Raw genomic sequence first — 26,480 nt, forward strand, 5'->3', positions numbered from 1 at the left:
AAACCACTTCTAAATCAAGCTGCAAGCCAGTACTGTAAAAAACAAAGAGTTTATTGGTACCAGACATTTGTAAATAAGTAATTGACAGTCATGCTATAACAATAAGCAATTCCAAAAAAAACAGGGAGCTGCCAGAATAAACAAGTTTGCAATGAGCTCCATCCAATGTTGTATATCCATCAGGGTCAGTCCATCAGTGGTGGTCAAAATAATAGCTCTGGGACCAGCTGGAGTTTCTGCAATGCAGCAGCTGTCTCCTGCTTTTGTCTTTTCCTTCCTTCCTTCTCTGCAGTCTTCCAGTGGGATCCCTAGGCATGGGCAAGCTGTGAGCTATAGCAAAGTTGTCTGAATAATCTGTCCGAGGGCTGGTGACAAATCCAAAGCCTCTGGAATGACTGGGATTTGAATGCACAGAGGACCAAGGTGAGAGGCACACTGCTGCCAGGGTGACATCGGCTCAGCATTTTAGCTTTTGACGGACCAGAACCACTCCATCAGGCCTCCCCCTGCCTTTGGGTTAGTGCTGTTGAGGATGCGGCTCAGGAACAGGCAGAGCACATTTGCCCTTTCTTCATTCTTGATAATTGGGTGGGATACGATGAACGTTCACATGCATATGATGCAATAGCATCTAATTAAATTTTGAGGTAGATTTCCTCCTCTCCCAGCCTTTTCCAGATTCTGGCTGGCTCTCTTCAGTCCACCCTCCCCACCCCAACTACCATATTCTGTGCTTTCTCCTTACCTCCTGCATTGCTGCCTTGAGCAGGTCTGTAAAAAGCTGGCAGAGCAGCGAGGTAAGAGAGGGCTGCAACAGACATTTGCCACACTCCAGCAGCTGACAACTGTCACATAAAGTTGAAGGTAAAACACAAGGTAAGAATGGGTGTAAGGTCTGTCCTGAACTGTACGCGCACTTTGGTGGTGGTGGGTGTGTTAAAAATTGTATTAGGTAATAAGGCACTTGAGCAGAAATGTTATCATTTAAAAGAGGGGGTGCAGACCTCTATGCTAACTCTGTTCCTTCACTTCTGTCTAATGCAGCCTCTGAAAGACACCATACATCAGACTGGCGAGCTAGGTCAGAAAGCATAACTTTATTATTAGTGTGATTTAAAACCAAAATTAATGATGGCTTTGTGTTCACTGAAGCTGTGCCTGGTGTAAAAAACAAACAAACAAACAAACAAACCAACAACTGCATTCCCTTTGTCAGGGTCTACAGGTGAGGTTGATGGGGTTTTAGGGAGGGTGAAAGCTGGTGTGTTTTGCCCCACTGTGGACAGTTATTTTCAGAACACTTGATTGACAATCCAAAGAGCTATGTTTGTTTATTTTTTGTAAATGCGGTCTTATTATCTACATAACTTCCTTAGCAATTAACTTTTTGAAAGTTAGAAGATAGATAGATCTCAAGACTCCAAAAAGCCTTGGCGCAGAGTACCTGCAATGTGAGTTTCTGCTGGCTTTAACCTTCAGGATATCTAGAAGGAAAGGAATCTGGAAGGGATGTAAAAACAGAATTTTTCTTTTACAGCCTTTACCTTTCCTATTTGGGGTGATGATGCAGGTCTCTGAAGTGAGAGCAGGGGGCTGGCAGGTTGGAGACAAGGAACAGTTTAGGAATGTCTCTTCCAAACCTCTGCCCAAGACAGTTCATGGTATTTGGTGAGTAGGGTTTTTTGCTGCTATTGAGACAATGAGCAGGAAAGTCAGAATATGCAGAAGATGGCTTGAATTCTTTGAATTGTGTTTTAGGTGTGGCATGTATGCTGTTGAAAGTGTTGTTATACAAGTAAGTACATAAATTTATTTTAATTGCTTTCATTAGAAATGTTTCAAATCATAAATACTACAGGTTGCAAACAATGTAAGACAAAGCAAATAGTACAGTAATAGAGGAACACCCACATTTATACTGTAAATCAAATATACGCTGCTATAGAGTAGAAATCTGTTATTTTTAGGAACATTAGTAAGTATTTCCAAAGAGATGTTGCATTGCTGTGAAGCTATTTTAGGCTAATAGGAAAAGTATTTGAATTGTTCAGCAATAATCTCTTCAGTGCTTGTGTCATGACAGCAGATTTCTGAAATGTTACTGAGCCAAAGTGATTCTCAATTCCCTTGATGGATGACACAGTGAGTGAGAGCAATTATCCCCAAATTTAGCTGTTCTTTTATTCTCAAACTGATGTATATTTCCCAAAAACATTGAATAGCCTCTAAACAATCACACTTCAGTTTTGCGAAACTGCTTGCATGCTATTTGGTTCAGCTATGTTGCTCAGCATTTGTGGTGTGCAACGAATGGCCTGTGTCTATTGTTTTTGTTCCCAGATTAAGCCTCTGAAGGCTTGGGCAGTCTCAGGTTCTGTTGAAGTCATTGGGCTCTGAAGATGCTCACAGCTTTATTATGTAGTTGTTAAAAGCATTAGAATTTTCAAAGGCCTACCAACCAAATATTGCAAATAACAGTAGCAAAACCTTTTCATTATTTTGTACAAATACTAGTGCTACTTGGAGACTGTTCCATCCTCCAAATGTACATCTGTTTGAGCAAAGGGTTATCAGAAACAATTAACAAGGATATTAAGACCATTGCTCAATAACCACAGCCATTATTTTGCAATATTTATTGAGCTCTGCAGGGGTTTTCCTGGGATCAGAACTTGGCTGGTTTTAGTTAGCAATATTTTCAGTTGTGTCATAAGGATTGTTATATGTTACTAGAGCTGAATGCCATTATGTGCCCTTTCAGAACTGCTAGTTACAGATCTTGCAGCAGTGCATATGTCTGCTGTAACCTATAGCAAAATGTCATGTAGTTTGAATACCAGCTGTACCTACCGTGAGTCTCTCTGATATGTATCACTATCCAGGGAACACGTCTGTTTCCTGTTTAACCCAGTTGATTGAACATTATACATCCAGGCGCATTTTTTTCAAAACACATTCTTGAATATCAAGAGAATACAGATAGATGCCACTTAAACCGGTTTTGTAGAAAAGACGCATGGGGATTTTAAGATGACCTTCACTGTTTTACTGTTTTACCTAAAACTCAGCTTTGAGACACAAGTACAATCAGATGTTTTTCTTGTACAGCTAAAATATATGGGGTTTTTTCCAATAGATTTGCATATCTTTCCAGAAAGAACTACTCTTCTTAAGTAGCAGGTAAGGAAAAGAATATGGGTAAAATATTTGGGGAGGACCGAGAAAGGACATTTAATATATTTAATCTTATTATACATTTTTCTACATTAAAGTCAACAGGCTGCAAATATATTCTGCTACAAAGCTTTGTGTAAGAAATATCTCTATAAGAAAATACATCTCATTAAACATTTCCTGTAAATAAATTATCCCAAATAACTATGTCTTACAAGAGGAAAAGGGGGATAGGCCAATGATAAGAAAAGCTTAAAATTGCTGAAAGCCAATTTTTGCACACACACACCCGCTCATGCTGGGTATCATTTTCTTTTTTACGTAGTCACAACGAGAGTAATAGAGCTCTTCTGCTGAGTATGTGCTATGCCATTGTAAATAACACTTGCAAAATTGGTACCTGTACTTGTTTAATATCCTGAAATTATGCTATTTCTAAGTTTCAGTTACGCTGAAATAAGCAGAGCTGCAAGGATAGGACTGCAAGATAAAACTCTGACTGAGACTAATAAAAACGAAGAAGACTCTGTCTCTGAGCGGTGCTTCTAGGTCAATAAAAAACTTAACCCCAGTAGGGAAAAGAGGCATGTGAAATACTCTTCTTTATTTAGACTCTTACGAAAGATAAAGGCAATGTAGCTGAGGTCTAATTAAGGAAGTTTGAATAGGTGGTGTAGCCAAGCTATAGCTTTAAAACATCCACTGGTGGAAGAAGGTGTCAGGTATGGGTAACATGGTCTTCAACATTAAACTACAAACTGGTCTACCTGCATTGTTCAGAATAGAATCTGAACATTGTTCAGATTGAACGGAAAAGTCCCTTGTATTACAAAACATGAAAATGGGTAATTACAACTTAGCAGTAGCTCAGTTATAGAATCATACCTCTTTAAAGAAATATCAGTCTCTTTACCAACAAAGGAATACTTGCAAATAAGTAAAATGAAAAAAGTTTGAAAAGATCTGGGAGACAAGTCAAGGGATAGAGACTGTCCTTTTTTGTAACCAGTACACAAACAACGTAGAGTTGTCAGTTGTTTCCACAGTCCCTGTACTTCCATCATTCCTGGCAGAACAGTCCAGACGGAGAGGGCATCAAGTTCAGGCTGAATACATGCTAGAGGCTGGTAAGGTGTGACACCACATGATGTTTAACAAGGCATTTGCAGTCGTACCATCTTCTTGCATCCTTTTCTGCAGGAGAGAAGGTGCTCACAAGAGCCAGCAGCTCCTTTTTCTTTGCTGCCTCTAAGAAACAGATCCATTATACTTCTGCAGAGCGCCAGCAGCAGCCTGTTGCTACTAATAAAATGTAAAAATTTGAGTTTGTAACAGTATGCTCTAAATACCTCAACAAATGTCTACATCATCTGTTATAACAGCAACAGTGAAACAACTTCATAGCTCTTCGTGTTAGGCACTTCAACACTCTGCTACTTCTTCTTGAAATGTCTATAATACAAGTATGCTTAGGCAAGGAAAGTATATTTAGGAATAATGAGCGACTGCCTGTATATAATTCTGGATTCAGCATGCACGTATTTGCTTCACCTGTTCAACCCCCCGTATACTAGCAGTAAACTGAGGCAAATAAAAGCGATTAAGTGCCGTACTATGACATTGAACTACATAAAGCATTTCAATTTACCTATGTATAGGAAACAAAACCCTGTTTAAATGCCTCCTGTTAGAGAAACTGCTGCTTTCTTGAAATTGTGAGATGGCAAGTTTTCACCTCTTTCACGAGGGCTGTGAAACAGCACTCTTGTCCTGCAGGAGTGCTTTCTTTGCTGGTGTGAGCCCTGAATGACAAGGGTGTGTGGACATTCACAGTAACTTTATATTTCCATTTCTCACACCTGCAATGTGGCAAATAATGCGTTGACAGATGAGCCTTCCTGGCATGCGTTGCTTCCTATAGGAGTACAATGTATACAATTTACTTAGCAGTCATTACCACACTGGAAACCCACTGCAGCCCTAACACTGAACCCCTGAAACATCACGGGACAACACAGCAAGGTAAGTGACATTAATTTCCACTGTTCTTGTTTGCATACTAGCATTTCCCACAAACCGTAGAAGTTATTTACAGAAGAGCTGCACAGTCGGAGAACTCCAGCTGCGCTTGTGTTTACCACCAGCTCAAAAAGAAATGCATTTGGTGTGACTTCTACTCCTACCCTAACTTTTACTTTAGCCATTCTGCTTTTATTTGCAGTCCTTATTTCTCACCATGCCATAATGCATTAAATACATAAATCCACAGTCACTTAATACTATCTTCCCAATCCTCATTCAGATTTTCTGGCATACGTGAAGTCTTGATTTAGAAGAGGAGGTCGCATCTTTCCATACTTTGCAAGACAGCCCCTTGGCACAGTCACACCGTTGGAAAATCTCCAGTCCATGAGACCCTTTCTTGCGCTGTTTGGTGCACACCTCCCCCTGATGCAACACAGGCTTGCAGATTTTGGTCCAGAAATGGCGAGCACAGCAGTGTCCCTCAATACAGTCTGATGACCGCAGGCAGGGATCGCCTTCATGTCCTAAAAAGAGCAACCAAACTATTTTACCTCATGGGAAAATGTGAAAGTGCAAATTCAGTGCAGACTGACAAGCAAATGAAGCTCAGCAAAAGGAGTGATTGTGTTTCCATCTGTGGCTATTTAAAGGATGTAAACACAAGGGAAGAGATGAATTAGGAAGGTTCAAGGAAATAATTAATGAGACCTGCCATAAGATTTAGTAAGGAGAAATTCAGCTACGAGATTGTAAGCAGAATTAAGAGTGCTTAATTACATGACTATTATAAGAGGAGGATGTGTGCAATCTTGCACAGCTGAAAAATGGACTGTCAGTCCACCCCTGATACAGAGAGGAAAGCAGAGGCTGTTTCAATCACAGGAACTGTTGATTGATGTTATATTACTTTTTGAGTCATGCTGTGAATTCTCACGATAGACATTCACTCCCTGTGAAATTACTGCTTATTTCTGGATTGCATTGCTGTATCTTAACAGCTCTATCTTAACATGATTCATAACCTGAAGGAACAAAGCAGTGTAGTGCAAACGTGATCTTACCCTTTATGTGTGACAGCTTGGAGCGCGGCCTCCCTAGGTTTTGCCATCCCAAATCCTTGCTAGCATAATGACTGTTCTTCTTGTTGCGTGGCCCTTCTAGAGCAGGGATGTGAGGTGTAAGGATGCTTTCAGTTACTGGTATGCAAATACCTGTGAGGAAAAAACAGCCAGTCAAAGATCTGAACAAGAGGAAAAGCAATTGAGAGATGTACACAGACCAGGATCAGAACCAGGACTATGAAAGTGCTGGGGCTTGGCCTTGGTGATGCTCAGCTCTAATCAACCTCTGTCCCTGATCCCTGGCACCTAATGGCACTACAGCTCTGCCTCGCTCACTGCCCGGCTGTCTTGCTGTCACTCTCTCTGGCTTTATGGTCCGAGTACCTGGAGATTGCCTTGTAGACATCTCTCTCCAGTCTCTGGAGGAGAGTATGGGAATGCAAACAGGATGGTTATAACCCCCCACCCCGGGAGTGTAGATCAAGGATTCATTAAGTCTCTTTTGCTTCCTCAAAAATATGGGTTCTGTACAGCTCTGTACCAAACCACATTGAATATAGTGCTGTGATTTCAGTCAGCAGCAGCACCATTTTTGGGTTTCCCCACTCCAAAATGGGAAAAAGTCTAGGAGTACACAAGCCTTAAACATAGAAATGCTATTAAAAAAAATGGAGTGGAATGAAGTAGAAAATGAAAATTTTCTTGGTTTAGAAACAGAAGCACGGTCACCCAGAAAAAAATACTGTTCCTGGGAACACTCAGAGAAATAGATGCTATCAAAATGTTGATTTTATGGAGGAAAACCAAGAAATTATTGATATACCATTATTGCAGCGGTTCCCAGGGCAACACATGCCATCTCTGTGGCAACGCTTCTTCTTCCTCCGGCACATCATGCATGCAGACGTTGCTTGATGAGGACTGTGACAGTATCGCCCAACTTCACATTCCTTATCGTTGGTACAAGGATAAGCCTGGTGGGTTAAAGAAAGGTTCACAGTGAAGCACTCTTTCATAGAAGACATGTACGCCACCCATTTGAAAAAAAACAAACACGAAATACCACCACTGAAACTCCCAAACACACAAAGAAACCAGCAGTTGATATGCCACTCACTGGGGCCAGGAGATGCAGGTAGGGATGCTTCACTGCAGCCATATAACAATCCTTGAGTTCATGCTGCTGGTGAAGATGTATCTGCTTAAAAAGCCGGTGAGATACAACCAGCTTCCTCATGATTTCACCTTTTCTTGCCTCAAACATATGTTGACACAAAAGAATTCATGCTTTTGTGGGTTCAGGCCTCTGAATTATATTGTTCTCAGAAAAGAAAAACTCTGAGGCTGTTGAGAATTTGCTTTGAAAATTGTTCTTTTAGACAGAGAACTTATTTCTCTTGTTTTGTGCCATTCTGTTGAGAATTGCAGAAAAAACAAGAGGTCTGATAATAAAACCAAGCAAGTTTCTCCAGTGCCATCAGTGGAAGGGAGAACCATGCCATTTCCCACGTGATTTCATTAGTTGTTTTCTTTGTCAAAATATACTTTACAGTACAAAAAGTGCTGGCTGGATATTTCCCAAGTACTGCTGCCCCATTACTTCTGCCCTCTGAATATGTGCCTTTGAAGAATGATTCCGGAGTGCAGCTGTTTGGAGTAACCTGACGTATGTGTACGTCTTTCTCCCTGAAGAATAAACATTTCCGCTTGAGTCCATCCTTGAGTTCATCGAGAGGATGAACATCAAAGAAGGCCAGATCTTTTAACTAGGAGTAGCAATAAAAGACAGTAGCACTCACCTGGTCAGTAGTTTTAAGGCATAAGTGGATTCTACCTGTTCTAGCAAAGCAGATCTGAAGTGCTCTCCCCACAACCTCATCATTCCTTTCCTTCATTGCTCCAGAAATAAATCATTAATATTGACTTACAACTTATGATACAGTTACCATAAAAGTAAGACTTCCCTGACTTAAATGAGACCTTTCTAAACTAAGGATCTTACAATACAGAAAAGCGATTTTACATAGACCTGTGAATGGTTATACCGAGTTTGGAAAATACTAATACTGTTAGCGGGGGGAAATGCAAATAAAAAACAGATGGACTAGCTAAAACCTGAAGATGAAGGCATTTTAGACCCTTGTCTGTCATCAAGACCTTCATAACTGCATCTTTTTTCCAATATGGGCATGTGGTATACACCTGCAACTTGTCAGCAAGAAGCCTACTTGCAGTTTTCCTTTGGTTCCTCAAACAGCTTTTAAAAAAAGGGTTCCCTGATCCTCAATGGTGCTAATGAATGCTCTCACATACCATATCTAGTGCCAGTTTTACTTTTGGCTTTTAGGCTGAGTGACATGTAAAGGCTAGCTTAAGATACGCATCTAATTGCCAACTCTCAGCTCTGTCTTTAAGAATGGTAAAAGTAACAAAAGAGAATTTCAACATTAAAAACTGCCAAGGAAAGTGACATAAACTTAGCCTTTAGTCCCACTCTAGAGCCCCATCCTGAATAAAGATGACACTTCTAAAATGAAAAAAATAAGCCAAAACATTGACCTACCTAAGGCAGATGACTGCAGCACATCAAAAAATAATTGTGTTACATGTAGCTCAGACAACTGGCAAGTCCATTCAAAGCCCCAAAAGACCAGCTGCCAGCCAGCTATATGAAAAATCCTATTGCAAATGCCTCATGCCATCAGTTGCCTTGATCTTTCTTCCAAAACCACCATTCATTTGATATCCTAGCTATCAATCACAAGGAGCTAGGAACAAAAATGCCTACGTAGTCTTGTGTCTATCTCCTAGTCTCTAGACATTCATTGGAACAACTGCTCCCAGCAAAGTAAGTTCTGTCACTGCATAGCATTCAGTATTAAAATACAAAACCAAAACAGAATAGTGTGTACACGGCCTTGGCTAACACAAGGGGAAAAGTGTTCAGAATTGCCCCATTGTTGGCAGTAGCTGAGCCAATCTAGGTATAAATATGTATAGTTTTAGAAAAAATATATGGGATGAAGAAAAAATACTTGTAAAAATGTACATGCTAACAATTGTGTATACATGAGTCAAGGTTTTCAAAATCTCCTACACCACAGTGCCTGAAATACAGTTTTTATGCTTAGAGAATTGCAGAGAACATTTCCTATATACAACGTGAAGACGCAGATCAGTCCCAGATGGAGAGGGAAAAAGCAATCTGTAAACCAGCTCTACTTCCCCAGCAACGATAACTAATTCTACAAGGCACATCATCCTTCACATTCTTCAGCTATACATATCATTTTCTGGTTGTAAATCTCTATCCACTAAACACAGCTTTGATATCATGGGAAAACAGATGAAACCAAGATAAAATATGTAGCGCTCCCTGAAGCTGCATTTAAACAATCTTATTTAATTTTTTAGCCCAGATTACAGGCGATCAAGTCACCCGTAGCATGACATAAACTAGATTTGCCTGCGATAATGAGCTGCATTTTCAGAATGTGTTCTCTGATTAAGAGCATTGCTTGCTGAGTTTTCTCCTCAGTCATTCCACTTACTTTTGTATCCTTGTATAAAAGATACTGTTGAATGCACGTCCAAAAATGTACAGCAAAGATGTACTGGATTTTTTGCCCTGTTGGAGGATTCAGGCTAGATATTTAAACAAGTGCCACTCGTACTGTGCCAAGATGTCCACCACATCAGTCCACCAAGACTAACCTTTGCAACACATGTTAAACATTTCTTTTTGGGAGAGAGAATATGAATATCCATTCCTGTTATTCTTGAATTTCTATTCAAAATGCCAAGAGTACAAGATAGAAATACTCAAGTAAAATTATGCAGATGATAGAGGAGAAAAGCTGGGGAATTTTATAGTTGAGCAAGTCCTGCTACGAGGCTGCTGAGGCTTTTCCTTTTGTATGAACTTCCCAGTGATGCTGAGGAAAGGACTGACAATTGCGACTAAGTGGCTAACGCCATTCCCTTGATTTGAAGAAAGCGCAGGAGTGGGGTTTATTTCTACATTTTTCTTCCCCTTTTGGCAGAGGAGTTTGAACTTCACACTTTTTCTTGATGCAATGAAGTTTTATTGGTATTTTTGCTGGAGTCGTTTGCCATCCATTTTATATGGTCATCCTGCACCACAGAGTGTCACCGCAAGCTGGGGCCATACTAAGTGGTGGGGCTGTTGTGCTATGGAGTCAGTCAGTCTGAGTCTCTCTGTCTGGCACTATAAAACATAATGGAGAAGCACTTCAGAGGGAGAGTAACACAGCTGCTGTAATGTGCTGAAGGGTGAGTCAGCAGGCTGATGGCAGACACGCTTAATTGAGCTTTGGGAGATAAGGGCTTGAATTTCAGCATGGCCTCCAGCAAATATTTGAAGAGAATATTCCCAGCCAGCATCTTAGTCACCAGGCTCTCATTTGCTCGTGTTATGATGTCTTATTTGTTTTTATGCTGAAGCGACTCCATGCCGTACTACCTGAGTCCGTCGGAGAAAGGCAGGAAGACCCACTGGCATTTTTACCTAGGCTGTGTCATCACGTATCCAGCAGAAGCAGTCCTAGACACTGCTGGCTTCAGACCCACCTTCAATGCTGAGAGGAGCTGTGCCTAAATAAGTGATTTCGTGGAAAAGATATCAGTAGTGACTCCTCCAGAAGCAGTTAACTTTTTCTTTTTAAACACATCATAAAGTCCAAGTGCAGAGTCAGTCCTGGCAGGAGATCATGGCTACTACCACTCCCAGCAGAAGAAACAACATGGAGGTTATTCATTACCCTTTCACTTGGATGCTGAGCAGCACTCTAGGGGAGAGCTAAAGTGTCAGGTACCACATAAATGACAATATCACTCCAGTTACTGTACTGGACGCTTGGCCAGCTTCTGTCTCACACAACTGTCCTGTAATGGTACTGGGGACTGAGCTGAAGAACAGGACAAAAGCCACAGCTAGCTGTACAGCCAGAAAGTAAGAGCACTGTAGAGCTATCTGGTCAATCCTTCATCACTCTGTCTCACCTGGTGAAGAGGCGGTAGCTATTGCAAAGGTGAGACAAATGGCTGAAGAAAAAGGACACATACATTGCCCCAGGAATAATCTTGTTTCCTAGGTACCAGTGTGTTAGAAATCAAATTTAGGCTACTAGTCACAGTCTTGTACATACAGAATCCCTAGTTATTAATACCCTATGCAAATACCTGTGCCACTGGGTTATTCTATCACATCCAGCAGAAATGTCTTTTTCTGCTATTAAAAGACTCATCTTTTATATCACATCCACATAACCTGGTATATTCATACCATGTCTGTGAGACAGCTTACCACAAATGAATTTATACTGCAACTCAGTCTCTTACTCATTTGTTACATCAGGAAAAAAGGTTGTTTGCTCTACTTCAATTCATCACACCTTTATAAATTTTAAAATAATGACTGTAAAGGAGGTGGAAGCTGATCTATCTACAGCCAGTGTGCTAACTAGATGATCAAAACTGGCTTGAACTATAGGCAAGAGGGCAGAGTTTCCACCCTCCACATAAGAGCTGAAAGTTAGAGCTTGTTTGCCCTTTAGTCTTGGGAATGTGCATATTGCTTAATATTCCACAGCCATCAGGCATGATGAAGCAACCAACTGGCTCAACCACGGTGAAAGCCTCTCCTTCCCATCCTGCTTTGGACAGGACAGAACTATCTTTCTGAGCAAGGACTTGGTCCTCATAGAGCAAACGTATGGAGTAGCCACAGGGGTGCCAGGTCAACTTTTGCTTTTCTCTCTCTGAAGAATTAGTCAATCCAAAGTAAAAGCATGACAATAAATGAGGAAATGCAAACGTATGCTTTAACCAAATAGCTAGCTGTCAAGACTAATTACAAAGAATGCAAGTAATTGTTTGACTCCTTGGTTGGGCCTGATTCTGAGTTGGAATCTCAAATCTGTTTGGGCTTTTAACAGATTAACATTGATGGGACAGTTGCAGGCAACATATCACCTGTAGAGCTAGATGAATACATCACACGTGGGATTTGTCCCACTTGCCTGTTTGGAGATAGAATGAAGATCCTCTCTATGAAAGTCAACGAGAAGACCTAACACAATCACAGGATACAAACCTTTGTGACAATGGAAATAACAGCTCTTCATTCAGAACCACATAAATGTGATAAAGCAAAATGGAGAGGGGGAAAGTCAAAGTTTTTTAACAAACCAACCAACTTCCCAACTCTTCATGGGCTGGGTTTTTTTTTCCCTGCAAGGCAATTAAACTAGTTTCTGATAGCTTCTCAAGTGTATTCAGACAAATTCATGTCTAATTAAAAAAAAATCAGCCTAGCTTTCTCCAGGCTGCTAAGCAAACATGTACATTAAGATATGGATGGGGAAATGACCGTCATTTACTACTATTTTGTTTTTAATCCCAAATGAGAAAAGAGTTTATCAGCAGCCATCTGGAGTAGTGCAATTTTCCCACAGCACTGCTGATGTTGCTTTTTTCTATTCTTAGCTCAAAACAAGCATAGATGATAGCAAGGGATCTCACTGTGCACAAGCAGAAAGCCATGGTTAATTTATCCCATGGAGGAAATCATGCTGTGCTCTCAGACAGCTCCAGAAATGGATCCTGTCTCAGACTGATCTCACCAGAAACTCGCAACTCTCAGTGACTGCTGTGGCACAGACCATTTCTGAAAGCAAAATTCACAGTAGCTGCAATGGAACAGATTTACTCCATTCAGCTGCCATGACAAGTTTAACAATCCAATTTTTCTCACCAAACCTCCTTCTTGTTAAAATAATACATCTCTGACCCACTTCTCTGCCAGACCCAGAGAGAAGAGCACCATCTTCCACCTCTAGATTAAGCACAGGCACTTTCTTCTAGCAATAACTTATTTTTAACTTTTCAATTTACTTAAAACAAAGCTGTTCATTCACGAGGTCTGATTCACAGAGTGCTACATCATGGATACATACACCACAGCCTCCAAAGATCATTCCTTCAGACTGTGTGGCTAATAGCCCCAGAAGCCTGCATTATTAAGACAATAAATATTCATGTTTCAAAGTAATACTCAATCCACTGATAGACCACCAGGGGAAGAACATTTCTAAAACGTGGAGTAGTCCAGCTCTCACGATTTGTTAGAGCCAAAGAAAACTCAGATCTTAACAATCAAAAAAACAAACCTCACTGAGGTCCCTCTGAACTGACAAGGCTTCAGGACTGAGGTGGTTTCTGACACAGGCTTTCCTTGTCCCAACAAAAATGTCATGGAAAACAACTCTCTGTTCCGCAAGTGGAAGGCAGTTGTGCAGGGAGCTGTGCTTAGGGGGAATGTGCAGCTGCATGTGGTGGAAAGGCAGTCAAATACCTTAAAATAACCACAGGAGCTGTGTTGCCCCGTTGCAAGCAGAGGTATCCAGTGCAAGCGGTGCCTCCTTCAGTGCAGACAGAAATCCTCCAAAGACTTTTCCTATAGGAAATCACACTCACACTGTGACTGACCCTCCATGATCTCCTGGTCCACATGGTGAATTTCAACGAGCATTTTTGTTCTACAGCAGAACCTCTTGTTCCACGGCTTACAGTTCACCACCTTTTCTTACAGAACTGCCTGCATTTTGCATCCTGCTGGGAGGAGGGAGTGTCTGTTTAATGCTGGCCGTGGCTTCATGAGGAGATACAGGGAAGATAATCTGAAAGACTGCAAGCGGATCATTTAAATTCCTGGGTAGATATTATAATCTGAATTAAAGTGACCGTAATTTAGTGCATTTTACATGTATTATGAAAGTATAAACTCAAAGATTTAATAAGGCATTTAAAGTAACCCACCTTACAAGTTTATTCAATTTGATTCACCTTCAATTCCTCATCTAGGTAAAACCTGAAATGAATTACCTTTCCAAATGACTTAAAGGGCAGCATACTCTGCCCAGATGTATGTGGTTTATACAACAGAATAGCATAAAGCTATCACCAGGACACAGCATATACATTGTAGTTCCCAAGGCAGCACAGCCATGGGTCTTCCTGTTCTACCACACCTTTAATGTAAATTATCAACCTTGGTTCCATATTGGTGTCACTCTGCTGAATTTTCTGCTATTTCAGACGAAGCGTGCAACGTTTCCTGCCCCACACACAGTGTGCATACACAGGTGCTCAACCTTTTGCTCCCTACCTCGTATTGTGACTATGGGATACAGAAAGCAAGATTAAAGAAGGTTCAGAATTTTGGTGAACAGTCAGTGTGACCCCCAGTTTTTATGGACTTTTTCTCAATGTTTACGATTCTTATTGTCTGGTGAACTACCAGCAGCAGCATTACAACAGAGATCATCCAAGTGATATTAGGTAATCTCTGAAATCAACAATGTAGCAGCAGATGTGACAGGAAGCCTCTAGGTCTTGATTTTGTGTCATTTTAAAATCCATCACCTACCACTCAAAGAATAAAGGTTTGTTAATGCACACTTTGTTCTATGTCCAGCCTTTTCAGCAGACTATGCTTGCCCTTTCATTTTTGCCTTTTCCCCACCCCTTTTCTGATGGTTTTGCTTTTTAGTTTTGTCTCTAATTGGCTAGTTGTTACCTGTTCCAGAATGAAATTCTGCTGGTTTTTTGATCGACACGTTTACTGCATTAGATGAACAATAGGTTGCCAAAACCAGTTTTCTTTCTGGGTCTATTAACTCTAGAAGTATGGAGTTTTCTATTAATCTAAGAATACTAGCAGATCCTATGGCTCACAAAGCAACAAGCATTAAACCACAGGTAGATACTCAGATATGGTGGTTGGGAGTAGAATAACGCTGCTGGGAACTGACGGTAAGTTACTGTTAAACACCTGGGTCTGAACATCTCCAAATGATGATGGACTTTCAAGGCGGAGCTTTTTTTGAGAGCTATCTTCACAAGCATGCGCTCACAGCAAGAAAAATGAGATGACAGCTTTACCTTCTGTAGTATTGCTATTAAGGAAGTAAACTTCCTTTGCTTTTAAACATTTACACAATCTAGAAAAAGCAAGGGGGAAACCCTGTATTACTGAAGACGGCACAAAAACTCCCTTTGTCTGCTACAGTGCCTGGAAAGAGAACACTTCCAGGTTATAAACATTTGCACAGCATCTGCACCTCAACCTGGAAATGACTCTTAGGTGTTTCTTGCAGAATACAAAGCATTTAAGACACCAAATGCAGTTTCTCTGGCCCTCGCATTTAAAAGGACAGCCCTGAAAACGTCAGTTTGTGTCAGCTGGAGAGACAGCCAGATGCTGTATGTCTGAGAAGGATGAACAAAGAGTGTCCACCTCAGCAGACTGCTGACTGCAATCTAACATTGTTACTGAATGTCAGCATTATTGTTTGTCTCCCTGATGGTCGTTTATGTGAGAGCACCTGGCTCATACACCTCTCTGAATCCCCAGTTCTTTCCCTATGCATCAGAAAACATCATTGCCATCTGATATTCAAAACACCATCCCTATTTTCCTGCTCAACACAAGCCCCTCTGCAGCATGGTGGCTGTGACTGCTCTATTGCAAGGGGAACTGAGAGGGACCAAGTCCTTTGAAGTCCAAAGCTTCTACAGAGAATTGAAATCAGACATCAAAAATCAGTCAGCCCAGCTTTAATATCAGAACAAACAAACAACACCAGGGCACCTGCACCAGCTCCCTCTCTCCAGTCTCATCCACCACAGAGAACTCAGAGACATGGGCACAGAAATTCATGTGTTTTAAGGACATGTAAAGAAGAAAAAAAAAAAAAAAAGAAAGGAAAAATAAAAGGGGGGGTACTACTTTAGTATTTACATTTGGTCTGCATAAGTGAGACTGAGAAGCAGGACGAGTCAGTAATGCAACTTGGGGCTTCCCCCTTTATAACAGCAGGAAGAATTACAATATGAGAACACAGCTCCTCATCCTGACTCATTCTAGGAGCAGTTACAGTTGTACAAGGAGCCAGCAGTGCTCATGCAGTGGGGCTACCTGCAAAAGAGCAGCTGTCCTGGGAAAGTGCTGGGTCACAGCCCCCCGAGGGCACAGGCAACCTCTGTGAAGTAGTTAGACTCATATTACTGTTCAGCTGGCTCCACAGTAAGGGTAAAAGGAAAAAAATATAATACTAGGCTATTAAGGCAAATTATCACACTTTACTCACAGGAGGCCAAAGATGGCAGAAAAGGAAAGGACCCCTAACAGCATCATTAAAAAAAAAAAATAAAAAATCATTGTACTCTTATTATATGATTAAGTTAGAGCTGCCTACCCAATTTCAGCCTGTGGTAAATAACACAGCAATCAAGGTTTCAACACTATTTACCCTTTTTCCCCTTTTCTTTTAAAATGCTCCCGGATAATTTTGCACAAACAAGAAAACAGGAATAACACAGCAAGGCAAGAATAACTTGTGAGTAAAACCAGATGAACACTAACATATTTACATAGTGTAATGACTTCACTATTAAATCAAACAAACCCAGGCCCCAATTCTCAGAAGAGGGAACTGAGCACATGCAGTCCAGGAGGCAAGAACAGGGTGGCTTCAGACTACATCTATGTCTGCAGCCCCTGCGTTCGTAGGGACTGCTCTTAGTTTCAGTCTGCAATAGCCACTGAGGGACCATCTTTCATTCCAGACATTGTACTCTGACTACACCCTCTTCTTGATCTTATGGGCCCCTTTCCATTTTCAGGCAAGACTTCCTTCAGCGCTAGGGACCATAACGCAGAAGAGACACAGGACAACAGGATTTCAAAAAATACATATTTCATAGAAAAAACAAGTAATGTCATAGAAATGAGAGAAAAAAGGAGAGGGGGGAAAAATCCAGACTCAGGTCCGCTCGATACAAAGGACAGTCATTTCTTGATAAAAGGTACCAAAAAAAGTCCCACCCAACCCCCCCCCCCCCCCCCCCAAACCAAAAGTGCAGAGAAACAGGAATAATCCTGTGCAATATCTGAATCAAGCCAAAATAGACATTGTCCTATTCTAGCTGTTGTCAGCATGCAATTACCTAGGATTCTGGCATTTAACACCAAATTAACTATAAATCTGTTCTCCACCCTCAAAATTAGCTGTTCTGCAGCTGAGACTTGTATTTACCCTCTTCCCTACTACATTTTACTGTATCTTCTGAACTTAAGTCTTCAAGCACTGTCTTCTTGCCTGAAAATAATATTTTTTTTGTGGAGTTACGGAAGCTCTTCTTTGTTCCTAGATGTCTTGGATGTTGATCAACAAAAAGTCATTAAAAAGTTTAATCCTCTATGCTTGGCACTACATCAGTCTGAGAGCAGTTTCTTTGTAACAGCCTTTGGAATATATATCCATTAATTATTTTTTTTTCTTAATACTGGTCACCCACACTTTATAGTGGGTGGCCCTTTCATTTATCCCATTACTGTATTTCCACTTCTAAAGTTAAGCCAGATGCAGCAACCTGATACTACTTCTTAGTTCACGCAACTTTATTGTAATGAAAACTTCCATGTATATTTGATACTTTATAGGAAAGCCAAAGAAACAGGAACCATGGTAATACTGCACCACCTTCTTGACAATTTTTATTCTACATGAGCTGGATTCTCCAGGGTACTGCATGCTTTGTGAGCAAGGATTTTTCAGATTTAGATGCCCCAGAGTACAAACACAGAGTCAACTCATATCTGAACTCCTTGTTGGTATTATTTGTTATAACCACACCCAGAGGCAATGTCTAGCTGCTGTGCTTTCTTATAATTCTACATGGTCAGTTCTTTAGATAGTCTACATAAGCAGGACCAAACAATGGCAGAAAAGATTTTAAGGGGTTTAGTTGTTAGTTTTGTTTGGGTTTTTTTCATTCCTTATGTTTTCCTGCTCATCTAATTCTCCAGGAGACAGGACTGCACAGAATACTTTGCATTCAAAACAAGTGAGACAGCATATTTCCCTGGCAAGGTGCCCTTTGCACCATGCTCTGACGAGCACTCAGGCTTGAGGATCTCTCCACCTGCACTGAACCAACAGGTATGTCAGTGATGGTTACACACCTGCTCTGCTGAAAGAGCTGCAAAAACCACTAGGCAGCTCTTTGCGTATCCAAGTGTCTAAGATCACCCAAGTGTTTGCATGTTTTGTGAAAACATGCAGGAAAAAAAAAGCAGAAAATAGGCCCTTTCCCACAGACCACTCAGACCAAAAAAAAAGGCAGAATTCCTCCTGGCTTCAGAAGTTTCTCCCAACTAGGAAAATGTCCATAAAATAACAAAGTATCAGCATTAAAATTTTAGTGCCTCCTAAACCAGGTGCATTTTCCTTGAAACCAATTCAACAGATGAACAGCACTTATCCTACTAAGAGGATCTCTCAAAACAGAGGCGCTGGGACACAGCCTTACAGCCACTTACTGCTTCATTAACTCAGGAATTCAGCTTCCTCCGAGTGACGCAAAATGGTCACCAGAATATAGTGGAGAGAGGGCAAACATCAGGTTTTGCCATCATTACCTAAACCACTCTTTTGCCGGCCTTCCTACATGCATAGGAAGGGAGGAGAGGAGAGAGTACAAGACCTCTGTGGTACTTTGCTGCTACAACTTTGCATTTTGACCCCTGTCCAGATGAGTATGAGTAGAAAAGCTGCTCCGGGGAAATGCTGAAATGCCATTTTCATTGCAATTTGCTCTCCCTGGCATCAGTGGCCCAGAAGCTATCAGCTTCTATTGCAGTCTGCTTTACAGGTACCAGTGCTACATGTGCTGCGTTGTGAATGCAAAGGCTAAAGGAAGGAGGAATGAATCCCTCCACCCTCAGTGCCCTGCAGGGGAGGGAAGAGCTCCTAGAGAGTCCCAGTTCCCACTATGGAAAGCTGCTGCTCTGAATAGTCCTGTAAAGCCTCCTCCAAAGCCTGGACTCTCTGAGGCCATGCTAGAGCACTGCTGTTACAAATTTATTTATTTTGTTTTACTTATATAGGTATGTTGCATAGCAAACACTAGTTTTATTAATGAAAACCTATACTTGGTCCCTTTGGTGCTCTGTTCTCATTTTAATCAACAGAACCTCATTTAAACATGACACTTCAGGACTTGGCCCAAAGGCAAGACAGTGCTCTGCCTTAAAGGGTTAACAATTAGGAGATATACTGTAGAGAGGTAAGCTTTGTCACTAAAGGGAAAACGTACATTTTCATCAGTATAATTAAAACAGTCAAAATTCTTCATTTGAGCTTGTCAGGCTATCTTGAGCTGCAAAAATAGGGCGTATGAATAACTTGATACTTAGCTTAAGTTTTAGATAGCACAGACTTCATCTAGTTTAAGTACTTTTATCCAGGTTTATTCAGTAGTAGAGATTCTTTTTCTCAATTAAATCAATGTAATCATGTGGAAGCCTACAGGCTGAATGTGTAAAAGAGCATCGGGATCATTGATACCAGTGTAGATAGTGAGAAAAGCCCCTCAGTAAGCCGTATCATACAAGTACTGCTCATCAGCTAGGCCTCTGTATACTTTAGAATATTATCTGAATGTGCAAATACAATCACATTGCTATTTTGACATTTTTTTCTAGAACATCCTGAGAGAATAAAATCGCTCTGCTCCAAAACAACCCTCTCCAAAACTTTTCTGATTTTTCCTCATCTTGTAGTAACAAGATTTACCCTGCTTGATCATGAGATTGGAAAAAAAAGGAAGAAGCACATGCTAATGCAGTTAGACCATTTTTCTTAAACAGAGGACAAAGCTGGTCTACACACACCCCTCTTTGCAATCGTTGACCTCACTATTTCTCTCCTGTATTTTTTAAGTCCTCGTTATGAAACTCAGTGAAGGGAAATTGAAGGCACTGACAAATATGGGCATCAGCAGCAGTGAAACAGTCTGTGACACCCAGAAAACCCAGCTGTTTGTAGAGTGACGGCCAGTAGGGACTGCATGCTAGGAGCAAAACACAAATACCTGGATCCTCCTCAGCACCTCTTCCCGTTATTTATACAAACCTTTGCCAACCTGCTTTCCTCATTTCTTCTCAGTGTCAGCTTCTTTTTACTCATGGCTAAGCCACTGTTGCTTATTGTATACCAAAAAACTCAAGTTCATCATCTTGAAGTCTTAAAGTCAAAGTACATCTGGTTTGGAAATGAGAGTCTGTCTAAGGCCTGTCTTTCATGTAAATACACACACACACACACCCCCAAATGGAAAAACGCCTGCGTGTTACAGATTTGCCGAGGAACGTGCAGTAGTACCCTTATCATTCCTATCGGGTGTAACTCAAGAAAGGCTTTTGAAAAGTTCAAAAGAAAAGCAGCAAACTGCTGTTTTAATGAGACTCCATTAGGCAGAACTCTGTTCATGACTCTGCCGGATCATTGTTTTCATTAGCAAGCTACATGAATAACACCAAAGCTATTTGTACAGTGCTCATTGCTGGGGTGCAGGCTCCCACTCTGCCAGAGTGCTGCCTTTTAGATGTTCAATCCAGCACTGCTGTTATCTGCTCTGTGAGAAAAAAAATCTGATGCAAACAAATGGAAATTTTGTGGCTGGCCAACAAAGGGGCTTTCCAGCCAAATTCAGAACAAGGGTTTTAATTTATTTAGGAAATCAAAAGGCTAGAAAGGCATGATCGTGTAATCTCTCCCTAATGCAAACAGTCCTCGCAAAATCCCATAGTTTCACTGGGCTTCACAACAGATTTACTTATTAAAGACTTAGCACATGATTAAAAATTTGAAGAGCAGGTCATCAATACATGACAGCATAAAAATATTATGAAATGTAAATTATGTGTTAGTGGGAAGCATTCACTTTAAGTTATGTTAGAGCAGTTTGGACAAACTTTTGAAAAGAGACATATGAACGGTCTGGTTTGCTCACAGAAAAGCCAAGACTGCGTCAATGTTTCTGAAACACCACGTCTACTCATCTGTGCACAGAGTAATGTCGTGGTCTAACAGTATCTTCAAAAATCCATTTTGTACATCTGAAATTAAATGCTTTCAAAGTGTTTAATAATCTGCTTTTGTAGACAAACCAAGTCTATAAATATTTAAGTCATTAGGCACATTTTCAAATCTAAAAATACTTTAAAAAACATTACTGCATTTAGAAAAATCAGCTGTAGAGCACTCCATAAATCTATTTTTTCTGCTTCCTCTGAGCAAAATCTGTTCCAATTTCAGAGTTAAGACTTCAGTTCGATACTATAGAACAAATACATCTGAGAGCATAAACCAGATTACTTTTTAATCCTAAACCTTTCTCCATCGGTAATTATGGCTAAGACAGCAGTTACATCTAAGCTGCTCTGTAGAGCCACCAAACCTACTCCAGAAAAAGCACCTACAAAGTGCCAAGTACACGCATAGCCCCATCGATTCTGATGGGCTGACTGATTGAAGGTTTTGCCCTAAATGAGGGGATACAGGAGCTCTGTACTTTAAATATCAGGAAAAAAACTGTAGGTCTGTAATCAAGCCCCGGCTGTGAAGGGGGCTGGATCTCTACCGTCTACTGTCAGCTCTAACTTCAGTGCACAGCATTACTCCTTCACAGGTCTCTGCTGGATGCCTTCCCACGGATCACATGGAAAGTCTGCACTACAAACCTTTTAGTTCTCCAGATTCTAAGTTTTGTCCAAAAAAGAGGGGCCTAAAGTGACTGGCAAACTTTTACTGTTGTTTGCAAGGAGTTAAAACTGTGCTTGTCCCCAGCAGCTGCCTGTTGCCAGGGGAGCTCTGGAGCTGCCCCGAGCAGGGTGCCAGGGCACCAAGCTGCAGGCATGGGGCTTGCACAGGCAGGCGGCACCTCCTGAGCACCACACAGCAAACAAACGCTGCTGGTAACACATCTTCCCAAAAGTGCAAAGCTGTGGGCAAAGCACCATGACCTTTCATTTGCTGCCTTTCAATTAACTGCTAAATCTCATTTTCAAAATTCAGTAACTAATACACTTCAGAAAACCAACATTCTTTCAAAAAAACCCATCACCTTTTACTGAAGAGTTTGCAAGAAGCAGTACTTCTTGCTACCAAGAAAGGCTACCAACAGTCGGATGTGGACTTTCCAAGCAGAATCGCCAAGCAGCACAAGCAGGAATTTTGTTATTAAAAAAAAAAACAAAAACCAAACAACTGTTTTTTTATAACAACCTTAGGAATAACATATTGGCAAAAGGAAAATTAGCAAAAAAAAAAAAAACGTTAAGAAGTCGATATAGATACTGTTTAAAGACTGCTCTGCATCCATAACCAGGACTGGTGACTACCATGAGCCAGGCTGTCACAGGTTCTAAATGAATGCTACCATGTTCAGGATTATCAGGGGAGGAAGACATACATAGACTTCCAGGCTTGAAAAATGTACTACCTACCTATGCCACATGCTAAAACCTATACAGAAATGCACTGATGATTTCATTTTTAATATTCCTTCACTTATCCAAATATATGTCACATGAACATATGGCAGAGAGATAACATGGGATCATACTGATGTATGGCAAATAACAGAATATAGCAAACTACTGCGTAATTTGCAAGTATCATCATAACAATATTATAAACTTTTTTTTTTCTACTGAGAGGAAGCAAAGGAACCTCAGTTAGAGACAAAACCTGCATTGTTCTAAGCAAAGTAGAACTAGGAATTCCAGTGTAAATGCCAGAAGGGTTCAAATCTAGCTCTGTAGTGGATTTACAAAGAGCTGAATGAGGTCCAGAGTCTTTTAGGATATGTCAACAAATCAAATTGAAAACACAGCTATTCCAACAAGGGATCTGTATGTACTTACATACTGCATATTGGTATACCTGCCATGTAAGAATTGGGTTTAGTTAACGTAGTTAGGAAACTCTTCATTTAAGTTTTATTTGCTTCTCTCTTTTGAAAACAGCTTACTATTTTCTTTTTTTCTTTTATGGGCCACCAAATTACATGTGACCAAATGTACCTATTTAGTGAAAATGGGTTCCATTAGTATGTAATCTTATACTTGCATTGTTTTCTTCTGAAGGAAAATAATAGAGAACAGGTGGTGATGCTTAGCATCAGGCTCCTGTTTCTAGAATTACAATCTACTGGGAGCCACCAGCAATCCCTGAAAGCTGTCATAAGTGCTCAGGAACTAGTATGATCCAGAGCACACTCAATACATTAAAGTGTCTTTTTGAAAATTTAAGTAGGTGTGACAGGAGAAAACTGGCTGAATGGTGCAGGGATTCTAACGTGTCCCTGCAAAGGGTCATGATTTCCTTCTGCATCCCACAATAAATAACTCAAGCTGGCCTCCATTTCCACAGCAGAAATTAGACATTTAAAAAATTCAAATAGGTACCATATGCACTATAAACCTTTCTGGTTCAGTGTTCAAATGCAGCCGCATTCACATTGTTGGAAAATATGGGCTTTAAATTCTCCTAGAAGAACTTTAAAAAGCTGTTCCTTTATACTTCTTTATTCCTTTCTCAGTGCCACAAAAACAGCAGTGCTGATAAATATCTCCTTGATGTAGTTCAAAAACCTACTGATGCCACACTGCACAAATAGTTTTACCCAGAAAGTCACAGCACCACATGCCAAACAGACATTTCTTTGTTTTATCAATCCCATCCTTACCTTACCAAGTAGGAAGTTGTTTAGAAATAATTCTGTGTAACCAACAACTGTGTTTCCCAATGCATTCTCATGATGAAGCATGAGACAGAAGCAACGCCAGCTAACAGATCCTTACCAGCAAACAAGTATTATAGCCGTGGTTTAAAATTTGACTTTGAAGCAGAGGAGTAGGACAAAGACAACATGTACTTGCATGCCAATTTCAACTGACATCCGATTTTACAAAACCAGACATGGAAGGCCAGCTGATATCCCTAACTACTGTTCTGTGTCAGATATGCCAAGATACACACTTACATGAGGGAACAGTTAATGCAGGTTTGTTTTGTGGCATTGTAGTTGGGGAGCGATAGGAATTAAAAGAAGATAAATTTATTTGCAGTGCTAGATTCTCTGTTGGTGGGAATCAGCAGTCTCCCACCAATTTCCACAGGAATATGTGAAGTTGCACCAAGTAGTTAAATTGTACTTCACATTCCAGATTTCTTGCATAGCTATACAAGATCAACTACACTTATTATTACTGTGGTTTGTTCTTTTGGGGGACCTTAGTCAAAGTCAAAGCATTGCTTGCAAGTTGGAATCAGTTAACACTAGGCTTTGGAGAAGAGTATATGTATTTTAGCCATCTTCAGTCTCACCTGTGTTAGCTTTCCTCTAAAACAGGAGGCAGTATGATGAGCTGCAATTCTATAGAAATTATATTCTGATTCAACAGCACTCAGGAAATTCTTTCACTACTTCTGGTTTTCCTCAAAGTCTTAATGCAGAGAAAATGCCCTGTCCTCCAATGAGTCCCATGTAAGTGTCTCTCCACTTGAAGCCCTGTGGCTATGACAGAAGAAAATTAAAAGTTGCCCATTGCTTTGAAGATATTACAGAAGAAACTCCACCTTACAGAAGCAAGAAAAGCCCAGCCCACAAAACTGAGCAAGGTGGTAAATGACAAAAGTCTAGGGAAAAGAGGATGGCAAATACTTTTTTTTTTTCTTGGCACTGTGCTAACAACAAAGTTTTTCTCTAAACTTTGTTTTCCAAAATGAAAAACACAACTGTTGTCACAGGGATTTTTTTTACCAAAGAAACACTAGTTTTGCAGTTCAAAACTCTTAATTAGTCTTTCCACATTAAATCAGGGTGCTGAAGTAAGGGATTATTAAATTTTCCCATCAGATCCATCTAGAATCAGCTGGTTTCTGAATTTTATTAATACAGTAAATATTTCCCCCCATTTATTGCTCTTGTTTACATGGATCCAGCTAAATAACTGAAATCTCTTCTAGCATGTGCATGACTGGCAAAATTCTTAACAATCACAGAATTATTATTACTGGTGATGAGCGAACCAGAAAATGTGCACAGCCAGATCCCAGGAAAGGTTTAATCTCCAACAGTCATCCTCATCCTGTTTGTAAACTGACTAAATTGAAACGCTGGAAAACAATCCATATAAAAGCACATCATGCCATTTTTAAAGAAATTTCTTTCACAATAATTTTACTTTAATTCCAAACTTCAAACTTATCCCCAAAAGCTATTTAGAAAAAAAAAATGTGCTATCATTTGAGCAGTGAATAAGACTGAACAATGAAATCTAGAATTATGAATAAGATAGTTTTGAAGAGACCTAATTTCTAGATATTTTTTCCCCTAACAAGGACTGAAGGTTTTGTGTCTTTATCAAAACTTCTCAAACAAATGTTCTTTTATGGCATTTTTCCATTTCCTGGTACTAGAGATTTCAAAATCAGTTCTAGTAATATCAGAGTATTGCTAAAAAACAGAAAATACATCATAACCTTCCTGCTTAATCCATATACCATAAACACTTTTAGTATATATATGCATAGGTGAGGAGATATATAAGCCAGATATAATCTAAAAATAATATACAAGTCCAAATCAGAATACACTATTACAGTGGAAAAGCCAGAGACATTCTCCTTACTATACCACTCCTAAAATTAAGTGGCTAAAATTCTGAAAGGAATATTCCAAAAGATAGAAATGCTTTAGTTACCTTCCGAAAATATTGTTCCACAGCCTGACCAATCACTTCCTAAGTCAACTGCAGCACAAATTCACCTTAGCCTGGAGCACAAAGCTACTGGATTTAGCCCTTTTAAATATCACAGACTCACAAGTATTGTATTGCTGAAATTTCCTTTCAATTCAGAGGACCTGCACAGGTGGAACCAGATCAATGCAATTCAGGCTGAATGAGGTTTTCCAAGTTTTTTCACAAAAGAACCTTGGATTTCAAATTCACATGGCTGCTTTAAGAGGCAGCAGAGTCATAATGCTGCATTTTAATAGAATAACTGGCCATTAAGTCCCTGCACTACTTTCCTCCATCCTTGATAAGATGCTACTACTAAATTTAGCTCCACTATAGAAGTGAATTCTTTTCCTCATGAAAGGAGAATATAGAGGCAATAATGATGAATTTAAACAAGGAACGACATTAGAACAAAAGATAAACAGGGATCTGAATGTTTGATTTTCCCAAAAGTCTCATTGTGCTCTATTTTTGTTGCCTTCTAGACATGATGATTTTACCATCTTCCTTCAAAGAACAGAAATCTTCATTTTCAAAATGAT

At 40.2% G+C, this 26,480-nt stretch overlaps 1 protein-coding gene across 1 annotated transcript in view; it reads right to left on the bottom strand.

Moving 5' to 3' along the window:
* Positions 1-1,725: 1,725 nt before the first annotated feature.
* Positions 1,726-26,480, bottom strand: part of DKK2 (dickkopf WNT signaling pathway inhibitor 2) — a 44,227-nt gene continuing 19,472 nt past the window's right edge. Inside the window, exons 2-4 of the mRNA XM_037380723.1 lie at positions 7,084-7,234; positions 6,261-6,410; positions 1,726-5,723 (exon numbers count right to left, since the gene is read on the bottom strand). Of these exons, the coding sequence (XP_037236620.1) occupies positions 5,473-5,723; positions 6,261-6,410; positions 7,084-7,234 (552 nt within the window). The 3' untranslated portion in view covers positions 1,726-5,472. The remainder of the gene's footprint in view (positions 5,724-6,260; positions 6,411-7,083; positions 7,235-26,480) is intronic.

Source organism: Falco rusticolus, chromosome 1 (genome assembly GCF_015220075.1).
Source record: "Falco rusticolus isolate bFalRus1 chromosome 1, bFalRus1.pri, whole genome shotgun sequence".
NCBI lineage: Eukaryota > Metazoa > Chordata > Aves > Falconiformes > Falconidae > Falco > Falco rusticolus.